This window comes from Pinus tabuliformis, chromosome 1_2 (genome assembly GCF_031772625.1).
Source record: "Pinus tabuliformis cultivar Carrire ecotype Pingquan chromosome 1_2, CPIR1, whole genome shotgun sequence".
Taxonomy (NCBI): Eukaryota; Viridiplantae; Streptophyta; class Pinopsida; order Pinales; family Pinaceae; genus Pinus; species Pinus tabuliformis.
In genome coordinates, this window is record NC_142298.1 from 4,602,535 (window position 1) to 4,622,920 (window position 20,386).

General features: G+C 36.2%; 1 protein-coding gene across 1 annotated transcript; it reads left to right on the top strand.

Annotated features, from left to right (window-relative positions):
* The first annotated feature begins 4,689 nt into the window (after window positions 1-4,689).
* LOC149204019 (uncharacterized) lies at window positions 4,690-5,337 on the top strand. The gene is made up of 3 exons (XM_089397008.1): window positions 4,690-4,967; window positions 5,071-5,125; window positions 5,218-5,337. The coding sequence occupies exons 1-3, from the start codon at window positions 4,690-4,692 to the stop codon at window positions 5,335-5,337; spliced, it is 453 nt and encodes a 150-aa protein (XP_089253134.1).
* The last annotated feature ends 15,049 nt before the right edge of the window (window positions 5,338-20,386 follow it).

A 20,386-nucleotide genomic window follows, 5' to 3' on the forward strand; every position in this document is an offset into this window, starting at 1 on the left:
TACTGTCGGAGGAGCGGCAGAAGCATTGGCGCAAATGAACCAAGACCGAAGAACCCGGCAAACATATATTGTCAACCAAACCCTAGGAGTGATCAGCGCCATCCGATTTGTGGAAGTGATCGCCACCATTCGTTTGAGCGGGAGTGTGGCTCTCATACCGAAGGTCAATCCATCCGCGTGATCACATGGGTTTCACATGGCTCGTAGCCACCTGGCCACGGAGCAGTGAGTTGGATTTACCTCCGCTCACCATGTGGCAATTAAAGTTAATGCACCTCAATCAAAACATTAAGACTGCTAAGTAAAGTGCGGGTGGTAGATGTGATACCAACGCTTCAGAATAACATGTAAGGGGTTTAAAACGTAGTTATATATTACCATGTTAAGAAACTAACTACGCATATAGACCGAGTATCACATATACCACGATGACTCAAGGTGGTGTTAGATAACAAGTAATTTTTTTTTTTATGTGTTGGCATAGTTAAGTTGAGATCGTGACAATGTGGTATCAGAGCAGAGGTTTCAAAACTGTGGCCTCTGGAACAGCAAAAATTATTTTAAAAGTTTATATAGTAACAATGCAATTAATTGTCTTTCTTGTGTACTACCAGGAGAACCATATAAAGACAGTTACCTGTTAACAGTTAATAGAAGATGGAAGACATGCCGGGAGCTGGCGGCATCCCTCCGGAAAATGCAGGGTTGTGGGTACAGCTTGGTGCTGAGACACGCAGTACCAATCAGGCAATATTGCAAACTGTTCAGGAGCTGAAAGGTGAGATGGCACGTCTACGAGAGGATAATGCGCGATTAACTATGGAACAAGAAAGAATACTAAAGAGCTTGTCAGATAAACAAAACCCACCCTTGGCCAGCCCTAGTGCAGAACAGCAAAGGGGCACTGAGGAACGGGATTACACACCTAGGCTTTCTGAAGAGCAGGAAGACCATTCTGATAATGTAGAAGAACAACAAACCTTCAAGAGGCAGAAAGTGGAATTACAAGGGGAATTCTGAAAAATCAAACCTCCACTTTTCGATGGAGAGCAGGAAGAAGCAGCAGAAGCCTGGTTGATTAATATTAATAAATATTTTCAACTTTATGAATATGACCAAAATCTGAAGGCGCGGCTGGCTATCTTTCAGTTGCAAGGCAAAGCCACCTTATGGTGGGAAGAGATTAAAATCATGAAGGGAGTAAGTGAGCAAAGCATAACCTGGGAGAAATTCCAGAAATATTTTAAGGAAAGGTATTTAACTGAGCGCTTTTACGATGAGAAGGCGCGAGAATTCCATGACTTACGGCTAGGACAGCAGTCCATGGACGAATTTATAAATCGTTTCACTTCTCTGCTTCGTTATGTGCCTTACATTAAAGAGGAGAAGGCCAAGGTGCAGAGGTTCGTGAGTAGCCTACCGGCCTATATAAGGGAACGGATTGAATTTGACAATCCCCGGACTATGGATGAGGCAATTCGGAAGGCTAGAATTTGCTACCAGCAAAACAAACTAAAGGGAGAAGTTCCAAACAGGAAATGGAATGAAAGAAAAGGTAGCAGAATTGCTGGAAACAACAAAGGCAGCCGCAGAGATGGTGGTAAAGGAGATGGAAAGGGGCAATTTAACAGAAGCACAAACAAGGGTACCTTCCGGCCTAAGCCAAGCGAGAGCAGGATCAGTGAACCCCGTGCTAAATCGGAGGGTGAGGGGACCAGACCTCCAGTTCAGTGTTGGGTGTGTGAGGGACCGCATTATGCTAGAAATTGTCCACAGCGTAAAAGAACTGAGCAAATATCTCAAGTTCACGAAGCTTCAACTGTTGGGGATGTGCCGCGCAGCGTACCAAGGATCAACGCAGCATTAGAAGACCGGCAGGCGGAATACCAACCTTCCATGGTGGAATTCGAAGGTAAGATTTCCAACCTTTCTGTAGCTGTACTTATTGATCCAGGAGCTACTTTAAGTTATGTTAGTCCAAAAGTAGTGGAACACTGTAAGCTACCACCAGAAAAGTTCAAAAACCCATGGTTGGTCCAGTTAGCTACGGGAGCCAAAAGGCGGGTTTTAGCTAAAGTCAATAACTGGTCTTTCAGCATAGCTGGACAGCCTGTAACGGCAGACCTGAATGTACTTCCGTTAGGCTCCTACGACATTCTTATTGGTATGGATTGGTTGGAAAAGCACTGGTCATTGGTAAATTGCAAAACCAAGACCATATACTACAAGGATGATTTGGGGCAGCAACAGGAATTGCAGGGAATTAAACATCCTGTTCAGATTCGACCTATCACTGCAACTCAGCTAGCTAAATGTATTAGAAAGAAATGTCAGGTCTATGCCATACAAGTGGGCTATGCGAATCAGAAGAATAAGATGTCTGCAATAGATGACATTCCTGTGGTACAGGAATTTACAGATGTCTTTCCTCAAGAGGTACCGGGTTTGCCTCCAAGAAGGGACATAGACTTCACCATAGAGTTGATACCGGGGGCAGCACCAGTATCGCGGGCACCATACCGGATGAGCATACCAGAGTTAACAGAGTTGAAAATGCAGCTCCAGGAGCTGTTGGAGAAACAATACATTCGACCCAGTGTGTCACCCTGGGGAGCACCAGTATTGTTCGTAAAAAAGAAGGACGGGACTCTGCGCATGTGCATAGATTACCGGCAGCTGAATAAGCTCACGGTCAAAAACAAGTACCCTTTACCCAGAATAGATGACCTCTTTGATCAAGTGAAAGGGGCAAAAGTGTTTTCCAAAATTGACCTGCGATCTGGTTACCATTAGATCAGGATTAAGGATGAGGACATTGCCAAAACTGCTTTTCGGACACGCTATGGGCACTACGAATTTGTAGTGCTACCTTTTGGGCTGACCAATGCACCTGCTACTTTTATGTGCATGATGAATAGCGTGTTTCACAGATTTTTGGACAAGTTTGTACTGATATTCATTGACGACATATTGATATATTCTCGTTCCCAACAGGAACATGAGGAGCACCTTAGATTGGTGTTACAAACACTCCGGGAGCATCAGCTATATGCTAAGTTTAGCAAATGTGATTTCTTCAAAGAGGAAATTCAGTACTTGGGCCACGTGATTACAAAAGAGGGAATTGCGGTCGACCCTGAGAAGATAAAATCTGTTATGGAGTGGCCTATACCCAAAGACGTTGCTGATATCAGATCCTTTATGGGGTTAGCTGGCTACTACCGGAGATTTGTGGAAGGCTTTTCTAGGATAGCCTATCCTATCACCTCATTGCAAAAGAAAGGAAAGATATTCAAATGGACAGCAGAGTGTCAACAGAGTTTTGACCGCTTAAAGCATCTTCTCACCACCGCACCCATTCTGAGGATCGCTGATCCTAGTAAGGATTACGTGGTATGCACCGATGCAAGCAAGGAGGGCGTGGGAGGAGTACTAATGCAGGAAGGAAAAGTAATAGCATATGAATCAAGAAAACTAAAGGAGCATGAGCAAAGATACTCTGCTTACGATTTAGAGTTAACCGCTGTGATTCACGCACTAAAGATGTGGCGACATTATCTTCTTGGAAAGAAATTTCTGTTGTTAACAGATCATCACAGTTTGACGCATTATTTCAGCCAACCTACCTTGAATGCAAGGCAAGGTCGTTGGGCAGATTTTCTAAGTGGATTTGATTTTGAAATAAAGCATTTGAAGGGCAAAGAAAATCGAGTGGCAGATGCCTTAAGTCGAAAGGTTCACTGCTTATGTGAACTTTCAGCCAGTAAGTGGCGAAGTTCGCTGGTTGAACAGATAAGAACAGCAGCCAATGACGATTCTGAATATCAGCATTTAAAACAGCAGGTACAGCAATCTGATAATGGAAAGTTACAGCAAGGGTACACATTGGATAATGCTGGATTGCTGTATTTTAATAAAAAAATGTATGTGCCTGGTTCAAATGACCTTAAGAAGCTGATTTTAGACGAGTTCCACATCAGCCACTACACTGGCCACCCAGGGTACCAAAAGATGGTCACAGCACTGAAGAAAGAGTATTACTGGCCAGGAATGAAGAAGCAGATAGTGGAATACTTGGCAAGATGTCTAGAATGCCAGCAAATTAAGGCTGAACATCAACACCCAGCGGGACTGTTGCAGCCTTTGCCTATTCCGGAATGGAAATGGGAAACCATTTCTATGGATTTTATAACCGGGCTACCACGAACAAAGAAAGGCAATGATTCTATTATGGTCGTGGTTGATAAATTGAGTAAAGCAGCGCACTTCATACCGGTGCAGTCTACTTACAAGGCGGTACAGATCGCGCATCTCTTTATGCAACATGTGTTCCGTTTACATGGAATGCCGAAGGTAATTATATCAGACCGGGATGTGAAATTCACGTCCACCTTTTGGAGAACATTGTTTGCCGAGTTGGGCACTTGATTGAATTTTAGCACGGCTTATCACCCACAGACCGATGGCCAAACTGAACGAGTCAACCAAGTATTGGAAGACATGTTGCGAGCGAATGTAATGCTAAAGCCTGGTCAGTGGGAAGAGTATTTGCATCTAGTTGAATTTGCCTACAATAATGGGTATCATACTTCAACTCAGCTAAGTCCCTTTGAGGTCCTATATGGGTGAAAGTGCCGCACACCCTCAAGTTGGAGTGGACTGGAGGACAAGCTGAGTTTGGGTCCGAAAATGTTGAAAGATATGGAAGATATGGTGAAGAGAGTGCGAGCAAATTTAAAGGCTGCACAGGACAGACAGAAAAGCTTCGCAGATAGGAAAAGAAGATTCACAGAGTACAATGTTGGCGACCATGTGTTTGTAAGGATTCAAACCCAAAGGAGCACACTGCAGTGGAGTGGTTGCGCCAAGCTGGCTCCTCGATACTTTGGACCGTTTCAGATTCTAGCTAGAATGGGGCCTGTGGCCTACCAACTTGCTTTACCCAGTCATATTAAGATTCACAATGTGTTCCATGTTTCTGTCCTAAAGAAATATGTATATGACCCCAAACATGTTATTCAATGGCAAGATGTGCGGGTAAGAATTAATCCGGTTGTTTCGATTATGCAGCTATATTCAATGGGAAATTGATTATGTCCTGGTTGTTTGCAGGTCGAACCGGAAGGCGAGGTCCTGGTCGAACCACAGAGCATTCTCGACCGGAGAGAAGTGCGGCTGCGGAAACGGGTTATTACCCAAATTAAAGTGCTGTGGCAGCACTATGGCCCTGAGGAGGCTACGTGGGAAGACGAGGAACCTTTCAAAAAGGCCTACCCGAATTTATTTAATGAGAATGGACATCGGGACGATGTCCAATCCCAGGGGGGGAAGATGTAATGACCCGGTAATTTGTAATTCCAGATAGTTACTGTGGTGAAACAATATGAGTGGTAATTTGTTTTATTAAAAGACATTATTAATTTTGAAATGAATATAAGAGATTATTTTGCACATGTGTATTGATGAAATGCTGGCAGCCTCCAAAAGGAGGATTTTCTATTAAAAGAAAATAAATCAGTTATGGAACTGAAAAAGAAACTGCCTCTCACCCAAGGAAAGGTCCTGGGGAGGAAAACCTCTGGGCTGTTGATGAACAGGCAGAGAGGAGATTCCAGAGAGAGAGCAGAGTGGAAAATTGGGGTTAAGTCTGGTTGTGATCAGATAACCCAGCACAGTGGTGCATGAGTCTTGTGGAGGGCTGCAGGCCTGCAAGACGGCTCGGGGGGAGAATCCAGTGCAGTGGATCTCAAGGTTGGGAGGTTAAGAGCAATATTGCAGCAGGTGGGATTTGGAAGTCAAGCAACAGTAGCAGATTACCAGGTATGCACCTTTAATAGTTTTAATTGAGAAACAGGTAAAGTCGGCATACAAACTTACACAGTGGTTTGAACTTCCTTAGTAAAGTAAGAAATATATTTAGGCAAATGCAAATGTCTGAGTTTCCTTCATTAAAATAAGAAAGTATGGCTATGTAAATGCAGATGTTTGAGCCTTCTGTATTAAGTAAGAAATATCGTTATACAAATTGTAAATGTCTAAGCTTCCTTCATAACATCAAGAAAATACAGCTTACGTATATACTGTGGACTGTGACACCCTGATTACTAATATACAAAAGTCTTTAAATAGCTGTGTATGTTATTGTTATTGAGAGAATGATAGATGCAGTATAAATATCCGACAGTGATTCTTTATCAAAATAACAACAGTCACATTTGAATAAGCAAATAGCCATTCGACAGAAACGCATAAACAACCATAACTGATAACAAGGTTATCTCACAACCCAGATCCTGGGTGAATAAACCATTAGGTACAGATTCAGATATGTAAAGACAAGTCGAGCAGAGTTAAACCTGAAGCGGCCGTGTCCGTATGATGCATCAAGTAAACAATATAGTGGTGCGTTCACATAAAGATACGATTACATTCAAGAAAAAGGAACCAGTATTAACAGGTACAACTTAAATTAACCTATACTTGTAGTAACGTGCTTAACACTGAGATCTATTCGTTAATATGGAAAGATTGTAAAGAACACAGCTTGAAGGACCAGGTTGCTAATAGAGCAACGAAGCCGTATAGATAAAAGGGTAAACATTATCATAGGCGAAGCAGAGAGGGTTACTCACAGGTAAACCCTACTCTATTACTAAACTGTAAATGACTTTATATATACCAAGCGAATTAAACAATGATGCTAATTGCAGGCCAACAAACATGAATAACAATGTTAGAGTTGAGGAACTGTAAAGAGAACTGGAAGACGCATACATTATTATCCAATAGGGTTACACCGCCATGCATTCTATATTCATGTGAGCGAGAAGGGCTGGGCTTGCTTCCATTATTCCAGAAGCAAGCCGTAACCCTGAGTCCGCAAAAAGAAAAACATAATCTGTATAATATCCATGAGTTTCGAAATGATAGAATAAAATACCATAAAACAAGAGCAGAATATAATCATGAAATGACCAGAATGTCATAAACGAGCAAAATATATCCATTACTGTAATGAGCCGTAAGGTAAGGCCACAAGTTTAATAATAAATAACTGTATCAAAACCTGAGCAGAGCGTTACGGTTGGGTAAAACCCGAATATAGTAACTATATACAAAACAAGGATATGGTATTGCATAGTACATTTCACATCTGAACTTAATACATAAACGACCAACAGTCAAACCCTCATTGGGCCCGAGGGCGTAATCAGAAAGTAACTAAACCCCAGGGTTCCATGGATTTACAGAACAGGTTGGAAACGCCGCCTGTAAAGCCATACCCAGATGTGAGCAAGGGCAACCGACCTGAGATACATGAATACAGGCATGAGCCTCGTCTCGGCCAGTGGGAACCGCCAACTTTATACTATAGTAAATCCTAAGGGGCAATGCATCCAGCAACGAAGACTTACCCGGAAGGTATGCTGGTCGACCTGAAACTCCTTTGGATAGCAGAAGACGCAGAGACCAACCTTCCTGCGCAAAATTACCATTGTTAGCTACTGTGCAGACAGGTAATGAGCATAACAAGAGCTAAAATAAAACTACAAAGAGTTGACGGTAACCTTGGAAGCTCGCCATGATGGAAGGGGTTCATACCTGCACAAGTAGCAGAGCTGGGGGAGAGGGATACTGTCGGAGGAGCGGCAGAAGCATTGGCGCAAATGAACCAAGACCGAAGAACCCGGCAAACATATATTGTCAACCAAACCCTAGGAGTGATCAGCGCCATCCGATTTGTGGAAGTGATCGCCACCGTTCGTTTGAGCGGGAGTGTGGCTCTCATACCGAAGGTCAATCCATCCACGTGATCACATGGGTTTCACATGGCTCGTAGCCACCTGGCCACGGAGCAGTGAATTGGATTTACCTCCGCTCACCATGTGGCAATTAAAGTTAATGCACCTCAATCAAAACATTAAGACTGCTAAGTAAAGTGCGGGTGGTAGATGTGATACCAACGCTTCAGAATAACATGTAAGGGGTTTAAAACGTAGTTATATATCACCATGTTAAGAAAACTAACTGCGCATATAGACCCGAGTATTACATATACCACGATGACCCAAGGTGTTAGGTACATGTAATTTTTTTTTTTTTGTGTTGTTGGCATAGTTAAGTTGAGATCGTGACAAAAAATAAATTTTTAATATATTATTTACAACATTTTATATTAATTTTCATTTATTATTTTTTATATATATATATAGGAAAAATGAACATATTTTATCTTTTAAAAAATTTGTGATTTTACATTTACACTCTTTCATTACAGTATTCATACATTTTAAATTAATATTCTCACTCTATATCTTTTCTTCTAGTTCAATTACCATAGTTTCAAAGAAGATGGTGTACAACCCATCCACACCTTTAGTCCATCTTAACATTAATAAGTGAACCAACAATCCAAACATTTTAGGAAGTTGTAATTATGATTAATTCATTAGAAATATGAGGCATATGATTTTAAATTTTATTTCATTTAAAAAAAAAATAATAATATTTTATAAAATATAGAAAACAACTTTTTTTTTTTTTTAATTTACAAAAAAAATTTAATGATAAATTAGTAGTTGGTAAAAATGATATTTGTTAATGATTTCTAAGGATACTTTTATTTTATCAAATATTATTTGGTTTGCAATTTATTTTTTATATTTTTGACAAATTGTTTTATACATAATAAACATTTTTAAATTTTAATCCAATATAAATAAAATAAAAACCTCAAATTACATTACTTTTACTAAAATCATATATTTTTTTTTTATAAAATTTAATTTTGTATATATTTTTCTAAAATTTAATTTTGTTTTAATTCTAAATAATTTAATTAATAAAAATATAAAAGTAAAATATTATGTAATAAAAAAATTGAGATTCAAATCCCTAACATAAACACAATTATAAAACTAAGCTAATCTTTTATTCCCTTAATAAAACAATAAAAAATAAAACTTAGTTCTGTACATTATTTTTTTCCATTTTTTATATTATTAAAAGTTATCAATATTTATTGTACACATAAAAAAATACTATCTTAATTTTACTTATTATTTTTATAAAAATATTAAAAATTAACAATAATCTTGTACTTATTGCTTTTATATAAATATTAAAAATTAAGTTAGGATTAATTATATTTAAATTAAATATTTAAATAATAATCTCTCATATCGAACATTAATATGATCGAATATTTTATAGTTTAAAGACTTGCATGAGCTGGAGCTATGTTCCTTAAATATAATTGTATTTAAATATAAATCTCAAATACTCGGCTAACATATCAAGCATAACAGTGAAGTATGGTTTTTTAATTTTTAATTGTATCTAAACGTTATGCACACATCTATCACGTGAAACATTATTAAATATTTTACACTTTGAATAAGAAGAAGAGGACGTGTGTGTATGTTTTTCGAATTTTGAATTTATTTCCAAAATATTAAAAGGATAGCGCGCGCATATATATATATATATATATATATATATATATATATATATAATTTAATGAAGCTTTTGTGGTTTTTTTTGTTTTTTTTAACTATTAATGGAGGCATTAAGCGGATGTTTTAGTTATATTTGTTAAATAAATGTGTTAATTTAAAAATTTATAAAAATGTATTTAAACATATCTATAGACATTAACTTGGATTAATTTTCAAAAAGATATGTATAAAGTTATATAGGAGGCTTGACCTCTCTAGGGTTTTGATGAGCTCCACCATTGGTTTTAAAAATTGTTGTCATTGTGGGTGGATCAAAACCGTCCTCATTCCCCACTACCAACTTTGGTGCCCATTGATTGCAATGAGCTTGTAAAAACTGGTATTAGGTCTTCAAGTTGGTATGCGAGTGAATGACTATATAATGAACATTGCCACACAATCATGATAATAAAAGGTTTTGGTTATTGTCACATCACTCCTACTATATAAAATAAAAATAAAAATGAAAATATTACTTTAAAACTTACCACATCATAATACACATTAAGGCTAATCTATTTTTTGTTTTAATCATTTATGCATTGATTAGATATCCATTGTACTTCGTGGAGGAAGACATCTATTACAACTTAACCTATTATCATTTATCCACAATCACATTTATTATAATTACAAAATTTACACGGTATGATTTATTCAGATTAAAAACTAAGTCATGGCTTGGATTCCCAATCCAAGTTCTTCAGGAGGGTTCTCATTGTTCTCCAACTATCCACCATTGCACAGGAATATGTGCCCCATCAACGATCTTCCTTGGCCTTCCCATTGGACGGTCACTGACTCCTTCCTTTTCTCTGGTGAATGAAGAACTCCTTGGCATTTGCGACATTTCTCTTTTTAGAAACAAGCCTGTGTCATGGCTCTGAATCTCATCTCTAGGTTCCCTTATGGTTTTCTCATGTCCCTGCCCTCTGATGGCTCATCTTCCTTATACGCACTCTAGAATCCTTTGACTTCTAGCCAGTTGCTTGGTGCTTCAGGTGCCTCTATTAGGAACCTCAGTAGATTTTCGCATGGCTCCCTTATACAAGTAACTGAGTATGCAGTGGTTTATACATATTCCTCTTTCTTGCTTCAATTTCTTGGCTTGTTGATTCGTTATATAGTTCCATGCTTTAGAATTTCACTAACATAGCTTTTATGTTCACTATTTGTTTTCCCGGGGTGGTGACCAAGCCACAGAGCACCTTCTCAGTCAAGTTCTTTCCAAGAGAAGCTAGTCTACTCCTTTAACATTCCAAGGTCACCTCCTCTTACCGAGTAAGATGAATGTACACTCGGATTCACAGAGATCTCGTCTTTGGTATCTTCTGTTTTCATCATTTGTTACGAATTTCTCTAATAATCTTGTTCGTAGTAATGTTTTATTGAACGTTTCACAGAGTATTTAAATTTTATCACAATATCATGTATTCCTCTAGTTCAGATGCATCACTGAGGTTGTTCTTTGAGTAACTTTGCAGGTTTGCCTACCCATGAAGGGTATTATTTTTTCTATGGAAATATAGATGTAATTTGAGTAAATTCATGAATGAGACATCTTTAAGATTCTAAGTTTTTTTAGTTTTTATGTAATTATAGATACAATAGATGTCGTTTGAGGCCTCTTTAGTATTATCCCTCTTCTAGCGTTTTGTTTTCATGATAATAATGAGAAATATATAATACTCTGAGTGTTAAGGTGTTATTAAATGGTAAGTGATGAGTGATTCTTCTAGATGAATGGTTTCATTTACCTATATTTTATGTTTGCTATCTTTAGATTGGGGTTTACCTACATTTAGTATTTCATCTTCCTATGTATTCATTTTCTTTGCTAGAGTTAACTCTTCGACCTTTTTATGATAGTTATTGATTTTTTCCCAAATTGTATTAAGGGATGTATATGTATTTTATGGTTCGAAAAATTTGTTTTTTTGCTTATGTTTTGCAACTTGACTCTACTATGGTTATATTATCACGAGTCTGCGGAGTGGCTACTTGTTAGTTTACCAACTTCCAATTGGTAGGTTTTGTTTTCGAATTCTACAAAAATGGAAATGTAATAGGATTGTAGGTGATCATTTATGTGTATTTTACTCTCAGCTAGACACAAGAAATTGTAATCCCTACGGTATTATTTTTTTTATGAAAAGGACTCAATAAATTTATGTGAATGTTGTTTCTTGAAATATTTCATTTATTTTAGTAGAAACTTCTTTTCTATAGTGAATATATTTTTAGGGTGTTTCATGCTTGTTTTAATTCGTAATGAATTCCTAGCTCTTCTTTCATTTTCTCCCTTGCATTATTTTGCTAGGAAAGTTGTACCTACTTCCTTCACTAGTTATAGTAGGCTAATATGCCTAAATTTTGTCTTAACTACTTACAATAGTTCCCCCTTTTCCTTACTTTCAGCAGAAGTTCATTCTCTGTTTGTCTGACAAATTATTTAGTTTAATTCCAAAATTAAAAATATAACCCTACTATAACATTTTAATCCATCACTATCTATAGAAATAAGAAGTCTTATTCTTAATAGTGCATTTCATATTTCAGAGTTTAATACTTATCTCTATCTTGAAGACTTTCTTTTATTATGGTTCACCTAAAATAGTACCAGTTATTCGATGGAAATTTTCCTCCCAACCATGAGACTTCCTTCCAAGCCAAGTCTCGCCATGAGATCTTGCTCACAAGATATACATTTTCTTGTCTGACTTTTCAGCACCTGCAGTTATCTGGTCACCAGGTACCAAAATTACCCTCTTAATCCCCTTCTCGGAGAATTCATATTAAGGGAGGTAGTTAGGGTTAGGTAACCCTATCCCAACTTCTTGACATGTGATAGTTACAATATTTGTTAACAATTCATTATTTATTTTATTCATAACTTATAAAATATTAAATTCATAAATTCAAATAATAAAAAAATCCAGACCTTGTTTTACTACAGTAAATAAATCATTACAATTTTCTAGGGACATCACATCTGCCCCCCAAGAACCAAGATCGTGCCAATGTTTTTCTTCTTCATAAATTTCGGGACAAGTTTCCCTCATAACTTGCTCATCCTCTCAGGCTGCCTCATCCTAACCAAGGTGTTGTCATTGCACTTTAACCTGGGTGATGACTCATTTCCGCGGAATTACTTCTCTTCAATTGAGTATAACTAGAGGCTCGACCATGAACTAGCCTTCCGGTTCGACCTGTATATCATGCCAACTAATTATATGATTGGGATCATAAACATATTTTTTTAACACAGAAACATGGAAAATAGTGTGCTCACAAATGTGGCTTGGCAAGGTGAGCTTCTAGGTTATTGGCCTGATTCACGCTAGGATCTAGAGAGGGCCACAAAATCAGGGTGCCAACTTAGCACATCCAATACAATGTAATGTACTCTTTTTAGCTCGTACCCACACATAAATGTGATCTCCATTTTGAAATTCCCAGAAATTCCTTTTTCGGTCAGCAAAGTTCTTTTTTCGATCTTGAGCAACCTTTAAATTGGAATGAACCTTGTTGACCGTCTCCTCCATTTATTTTAACATCTCGGGTCCTAGCATCAACTTATCTTGCCACCCTCCCCGATTCGAAGGTGTTCTGCACTTGTGTCCATACAAAACCTTAGACGGGCTCATTTGTAATGATTTATGATAACCATTGTTAAAATCGAATTCCACCAAATATATGTAATCCTCGCATTTGGAGAGTTACTTCATTAAGTAAGTTCGCAACATGTCCTCCACTACCTGATTTACTCGCTCAGTCTACCCATCCCTTTGTGTGTGGTAAGCAGTAGTGAAATGCAGATGTCTGCCCAAACCATCAAATAAATATTTCTATAAAGTTGATGTAAATTTTGCTTCATGATCAGAAATTATAATTTTTGGTAATCCTTGTAATCTAAAAATATTTTGCATGAATATTTTAAAAGATTTTCTCAACTTATCTACTACCACTATTATCGAATCATTTTTATTTTTGTACTTAGGTAGTCCTATAATGAAATCGATGGAAATGGTCTCCCATTTCCATTCTATAATTGGAAGAGAATGCAATAATATTCCTGGATGTCGATGTTCTGTTTTCACTTGCTGACATTACAGATAGCAAGTCTAATACTCGCCTACATTCTTCTTCATGTCAGGCCAGAAATATTCTTTTCTAAGCACGGTAATCATATTTTGCTATCTAGGGTGGCCTGCATATGGAATCTTATGATACTCATCCAAAACCAAGTCTTTAATACTTTTCTGGTTAGGCACATACATTCTTCCTTTATAAATCAGCATACCTTCATGGTTTATTTCGTATCCCAGTTGTTGTTCATGCTTGTTTGAAACATTAGCTTGCTGCCATAAAGGTTGATATTTTGGATCATGCCCGACTGCCTCTTTGATCAACTCATTGAAGGTACTCCACACCTCACTGAAGGAGACTTCATAAATACAACGCACCTTCTAATTCAAAGCATCCGTTACCTGATTCTCCTTACCTTTCAAGTGCTTGATCTCAAAGTTAAAACCACTTAAAAAGTCAATCCCATGGGATTGCCTGGCATTCAAAGTGGGCTACTTAAAATAGTTATTTAAGATATGATGATCAATCATAAAGAGAAATTTCCTACCCATTAGATAATGTCACCACAATTTAGTGCATGAATATACACTTTTTACTCTAAGTCATGGGCTGAATATTTATGCTCATGCTCCTTAATTTTTCTAGATTCATAGGTAATCACTCTTCCTTCTTGCATTAAAATGCCACCAACTCCTTCATGACTGTCATCTGTACAAACCACATAGTCTTTATTTGGGTTTAAGATTCTCAAGATAGGCGTGGTGGTTAGTAAATGCTTAAGATGGTCAAAGCTATTTTGGCACTCTATTGTCCACTTGAAGTTTTTTCCTTTCTTCTGAAGGGAGGTAATGGGGTATGCTACCCTGAAAAATCCTTCAAAAAATCGCCTGTAATCCCCGGCTAGACCGATGAATGACCTTATATACGCGACCTCCTTTGGAACTGGCCACTCCATTATAGTCTTTATCTTATCTAGGTCCACAACAATTCCATCCTTGGTAATGATATGTCTTAGATAATGAATATGCTCTTTAAAGAAATCACACTTGCTATACTTAACATACATTTGATGTTCTTTGGGAGACTACAACACTATTCTAAGATGTTCTTTATGTTCCTCTATATTCCAAGAATAAATCCGTATATCATGAATAAAAATAAACAAAACATTATCCAAGTACCGATGGAATATACTGTTCATGAGACACATGAAGGTCGTAGGAGCATTATTCGGCCTCAAGGGAAGCACAACAAACTCACAATGTCTATAACAAGTTCTAAAGATTGTTTTAACTATGTCTTCTTCCTTAATTCTCATCTGATGGTATCTCGAATGTAGGTCAATCTTTGAAAATAATGTTTCACCCCTTACATGATCAAAGAACTCGTCTATACAAGGTAAATGGTATTTACTTTTAATAGCGAGCTTATTTAGCTAGCCGTAATCCATGCATATACGTAGGTTTCCATCCTTATTTTTAACAAAAAGTATTGGGGTTCCCTAAGGTGATACACTTGGACGGATGTATTTTTTTTCCATCAGTTCTTGTAGCTTCATTTTTAATTCAATAAACTTTGGTATGCTGATGTGATAAGGAAATCGAGATACTGAAGCAACTCGTGGTATCAATTCAATAGTGAAGTCTATATCTCTTTTTGGAGGAAGTCCCGAAATGTCATCAAGGAATACGTCTGTAAAATCCTCTATTATAGAGAAGGTAAGAATATTTTTCTTTTTTATTGGCATATCCGACCTGAACTTCATAGATTTGTCACCCTTTTCTAATAAACTTTTCTAACTGTGAGGCGATTACTAGTCTTAGTTTTAGAGTCCTTCATATGCCTCGAATTTCCTGCCTCTTTCCCTCCTCATCTAGGTAGCAAATAGATTTAGTTTTATAGTATCGACCAATGATTTTCCAACCTATCCATACCTATTATAAAGTCATACAACCCTAGGGGCAATACATTCTGGTCTGCCACAGGGACTTGCCTGGTATTTTCAAGTGGCAGTCACTGACCTTGGCCAACGCACGTCTTTTTGCCCCTATTGTTAGCTATACTAACTAGGGATTTTTAAACTTCATAACTTGTAAAAAACATTTATCTACTATCTTAGGACTAACATAACTTAATGTAGCTCCTAGGTCAATTAAAACAAATATAGTTTGGTAAAAAAATTTACCTTTGAATTCCACCATGGTTGGCTGGTATTCCCCTTGATGGTCTTCAAAGGCAACATTGATATCTGAGATGCTTCTAGCCATTTCTCCTACAATGGGTGCCTCCTAAATCTATGAAATTTGATCAGTACCCTTGCGGTTGGGATAGTCTTTGACATAAGCGGTCCCACACATCGCCAACATTATACTCAGGGTCTTGCTGATATTTCAACATCACTTTGGCTTGACTACTCATTGGTTTTGGATTCATTGCACGACGTATAAATAAACATTTATTTCTATTCATATTTTTGTTTACCTGTCCTTTATGGGGTTCTTTAATTATTATAGACTTGTTTCCCTTGTTACCAACAAGGAACTTAGTTCCCTTTTTGTCAGTCCATATTTTCCCAACATATCCCTTTTTATGTTTTGTTGGTAGTATATCCGATCTTTCTATGCAAACTCATGAATGTTTTTTGGGTTATCAAATTCAAGATGCTCCTTCATGAACAATGGTAGACTACTGATAAATCACTGCACCTTCACCTTTTCCTCCCATATGTAGGGAACATACTAGAGTAAGGATGTGAATTTTGTAATGAACTCATCCATTGTGAGTTGTCGCAATCGTAGATCATGAAACCCTCTTTCCTTATCATCATAAAATTGTTCAGTTAAATATATTTCATTAAAATACCTTCCAAATTTTTGCCACGTTATGCTTTGTTTGCTCACTCCACGAATAGTCTTTACTTATTCCCACCATAGGGTAACTTTCCCTTGCATCTGGAAAAATCGCCAAGTACGATTTTGAATTATGATCGTATTCATACAACTGAAAGTACTTATTCATATTAATAAGCTAGGCTTCAGCTACCTCTTCCTACTCACCATCAATGAGGGGTGGTTTTATTTTCTGAAATTCTCCTTGTAGTTCTGCCCTTTGTGTTTCTAGGTTTTGTGTTATGATGCATTATCAAATTTTTCTTCTTGACATTCTTCCCCTCCTTCTGTCTCTAAATATTCTATCTAATATTCTTTCTCTCTAGTCATATGCCCATGCTCTGGGCTAGGAATTGGATGACGTTGATTTTTTCTATCAGGCAGACTGTTCGTAATCTTCTCTTGTTCTTGCATCAACCTTTCTTTATCTACCCGCAATAGGGTCATATCATCCTTTAACCCTTGCAGAGATTTGAGGATTGCAGTGTTGGTGTTATGTGGTTCTTCTCCCAATTGTACGAATAACTCATGGTTGGTTTCTTGGAAATATGTAGGTCCTAAACCTGTCATGGATCTATGAGGATTATTGCCTATCCTCCTCATGTTAGCTACTCTTCCTTCTTCCGCTGTGTAAATCACAAACACTGTTAATGATTAGTATCTAGAGACCTCTGCTATTCAGCATGAGCACTCAGATACCACTTGTCACATCTCTCCTACTATATAAAATAACAATAAAAATAAAAATAAAAATATTAATTTAAAACTTACCACAACATAATACACATTAACCCTAATCTTTTTTTTGTGTTTAAATCATTTATGCATTGATTAAATATCCATTGTACCTTGTGGAGGATGGTATCTATTATACCTTAACCTATTTTAGTTTATCGAAAATCACATGTATTATGATTACAAAATGTACATGGTATGATTTATTTGCATTAAAAACTAACTAATGGCTTGGATTCCCAATCCAAGAGTTGGCGGGAGTTTTCTTCCAGAGGGTTCGAGTTGTCCTCCAGTTGTCTGCCATTGCATGGGAGGATGTGCCCCATCGAAGATATTCCTTGAGCTTCCCATCAGACGGTCATTGGTTCCTTCCTTTTCTCCGGTGAACGAAGAGCTCCTTGTCTTTGGCGATATTTCTCCTTTCGGCAGCAAGGCTCTATCGCAGCTCCATCTCTTGGCTCTATGTTCCCTTCTAGTTTTCTCATGTCCAAGCACTCTGATGGCTCATCTTCCTTGTAAGCGCTATGGAATCTTCCAACTTCTAGCTGGTTGCTTGGTGCTTCAAGTGGTTGTGCTAGAAATATCAAGAGATTTGTCATATGTCAACCTTATACAGGTAACTAAGCATGCAGTGGTTTATACATATTCCTCTTTATTGATTCAATTTCTTGGCTTGTTGATTTGTCATATTGTTCCAGGCTTCAGAATTTTGCTAACATAATTTTTTTATTCCCTATTTGTTTACCGAGGGTGGTAATTAGGGCAACAAGGGCCTTCTTAGTCGAGTTCTTTCTACGCAAAGTTGGTCATCTCCTTTACCATTTCAATGTCACATGCTCTTACCGGGTAAGGTGAATGTATGCTCAGATTCACAAAACTCCAGTCTTTGGTTTCTTTGGCTTTGAACACTCGTTATGGATTTATCCAGAAATCCTATTCGTAGTAATGTTTTATTGAACGTTGCACGAAGTATTTAAATTTTATGGCAATAGCATGTATTCCTCTGGCTCAGATCCATCATAGAGGTTGCTATTTGAGTAACCTTGTTGGTTTTCCTACACATGAAGGGTATTATTTTTTCTACAGTAATAGATATGTAGTTTGATTAAATTCATGAATCAAACAATTTTAAGGTTCTGAGATTTTTGAGTTTTTATGTAATTATTGATACAATATATGTTGTTTGTGTCCTCTTTAATCTTATCCCTCTTCTGGGGTTCTGTTTGGTTGATCATAATGAGAAATCTATATGATACTCTCAGTGCTAAGGTGTTATTAAGTCATAAGCAATGCATTCTTTTCTAGCTAGACAGTTTCATTTATCTATACTTTCTCTTTCTATCTTTAGATTGGAGTGTACCTAGATTTAGCATTCCATCTTCCTGTGTATTCATTTTCTCTGCTAGAGTTAACTCTTTGGCATTTTTATGACAATTCTCGTTTTTTTCCCAAACTGTATTAAGGGATGTATATGTATTTTATGGTTCAAGAAACTCTCTTTTTTGCTTATGTTTTGCAACTTGACTATGCTCTAGTTATACTCGCATGAGTCTATGGAGTGGCTACTTGTTAATTTACAAACTTCCAATTGCTAGGTTTTGTTTTCGAATTCTAAAAACATGAAAATGTAATAGGCTCATAGGTGGTCATTTATGTCTCTTTTACTCTCAGCTAGACATAAGAAATTTTAATTCCTATGGTTTTTTTTTTAATGAAAAAGAATGAATAAATTTGTGCCAGTGTTCTTTCTTGAAAGCTTTCATTTATTTCAACAAAAAGCTTCTTTTCCACAGTGTATATATTTTTTAGGAGTTTCATGCTTTTTAAATTCATAATGAATTCCTAGCTCTTCTTTTGGTTTTTCCCTTGCATTCTTTTGTTGGAAAAGTTGTACCTACTTCCTTCAGTAGTTATAGTAGACTAATATGTCTAAATTTTGTCTTAACTACTTACACTAGTGCCCCCTTTTCCTTAGTTTCTATAGAAGTTCATTCTTTGGTTGTCTGACATATTATTTAGTTTAATTGAAGAATTAAAAATATAACCCTACTATACCATTCCAATCCATCAATTTCTATACCAATACATAGTCCTATTATTAATAGTGCATTGCATATTTCAGAGTTTAATACTTATCTCTATCCTTAAGATTTTCTTTTACTGTTGTTCCCCTGAACCATAGACTTAACAACTTGAACTACGTGACATATCAGCACGAAAGACCTTCGCTTATTTATCCCTTCTCCTTTGTTATCTCACGTACCAAAATTACCCTCTTGATCCCCTTCTTAGAGAATTCATATTCACAGAAGTAGTTAGGGTTAGGTAACTACCTATCCTAACTTCTTAACATGTGAGAGTTGCAAGATTTGTTAACACTCCATTACTTGTTTCATTCATAACTCATAAAATGTTAAATGCATAAATTAAAATAGTAATAAAATCCATTTTTTGTTTTACTGTAGTAAATAAATAATTACATTTTTATGGGGACATGACAACTATGAATGGAGAATAATCAATGTGCCTTTTCTGTGTGTCTAGATATTGCGTTTACAATTATAAGATTTATCACTTTTAAACTTACCTTCATATTAAAGATATTATCTTATTCTTTTATTAATTGTATTTAACAAATTACCTTTAATAATTCCATAAAGATCTTATCTTATTATTTTATGCTTTATATATATTTTAAAAATAAAATTAACTCTAAAAATATTAAGTTTAATAGTCATTTCCCTCATCTTATATTAAATACTAGAGTCACAAATAATGGTTAAATACAATGTTTTTTACGATAATGTAAAAGGAACATGTGAATTGTAATTTTTGTATACCTCATTTATTATTTGTTCTTATTTTTAATTAACTAATTTTCTAATTTAAAAATATAGAATTATTTACTTATAATAATTTAATAATTATTTAATTTAAAAAAACATTTAAACAAAAAATTGAGAATCTAATTTTTTTAATAATCAATTCAAAATGAGTAGAAAATTTAATCTTATATATTCCAGTGATGTTGAACATGATTTATTATTCATTTTTATTTTTAATTAGTTATTTTTTTTAATTTCAAAATATATATCTATTTATTTATAATATTTTAATAATTATGTAATTTAAAAAAAATGAAAATCTAATAAATTTATAAAAATCAATTAAAAATGA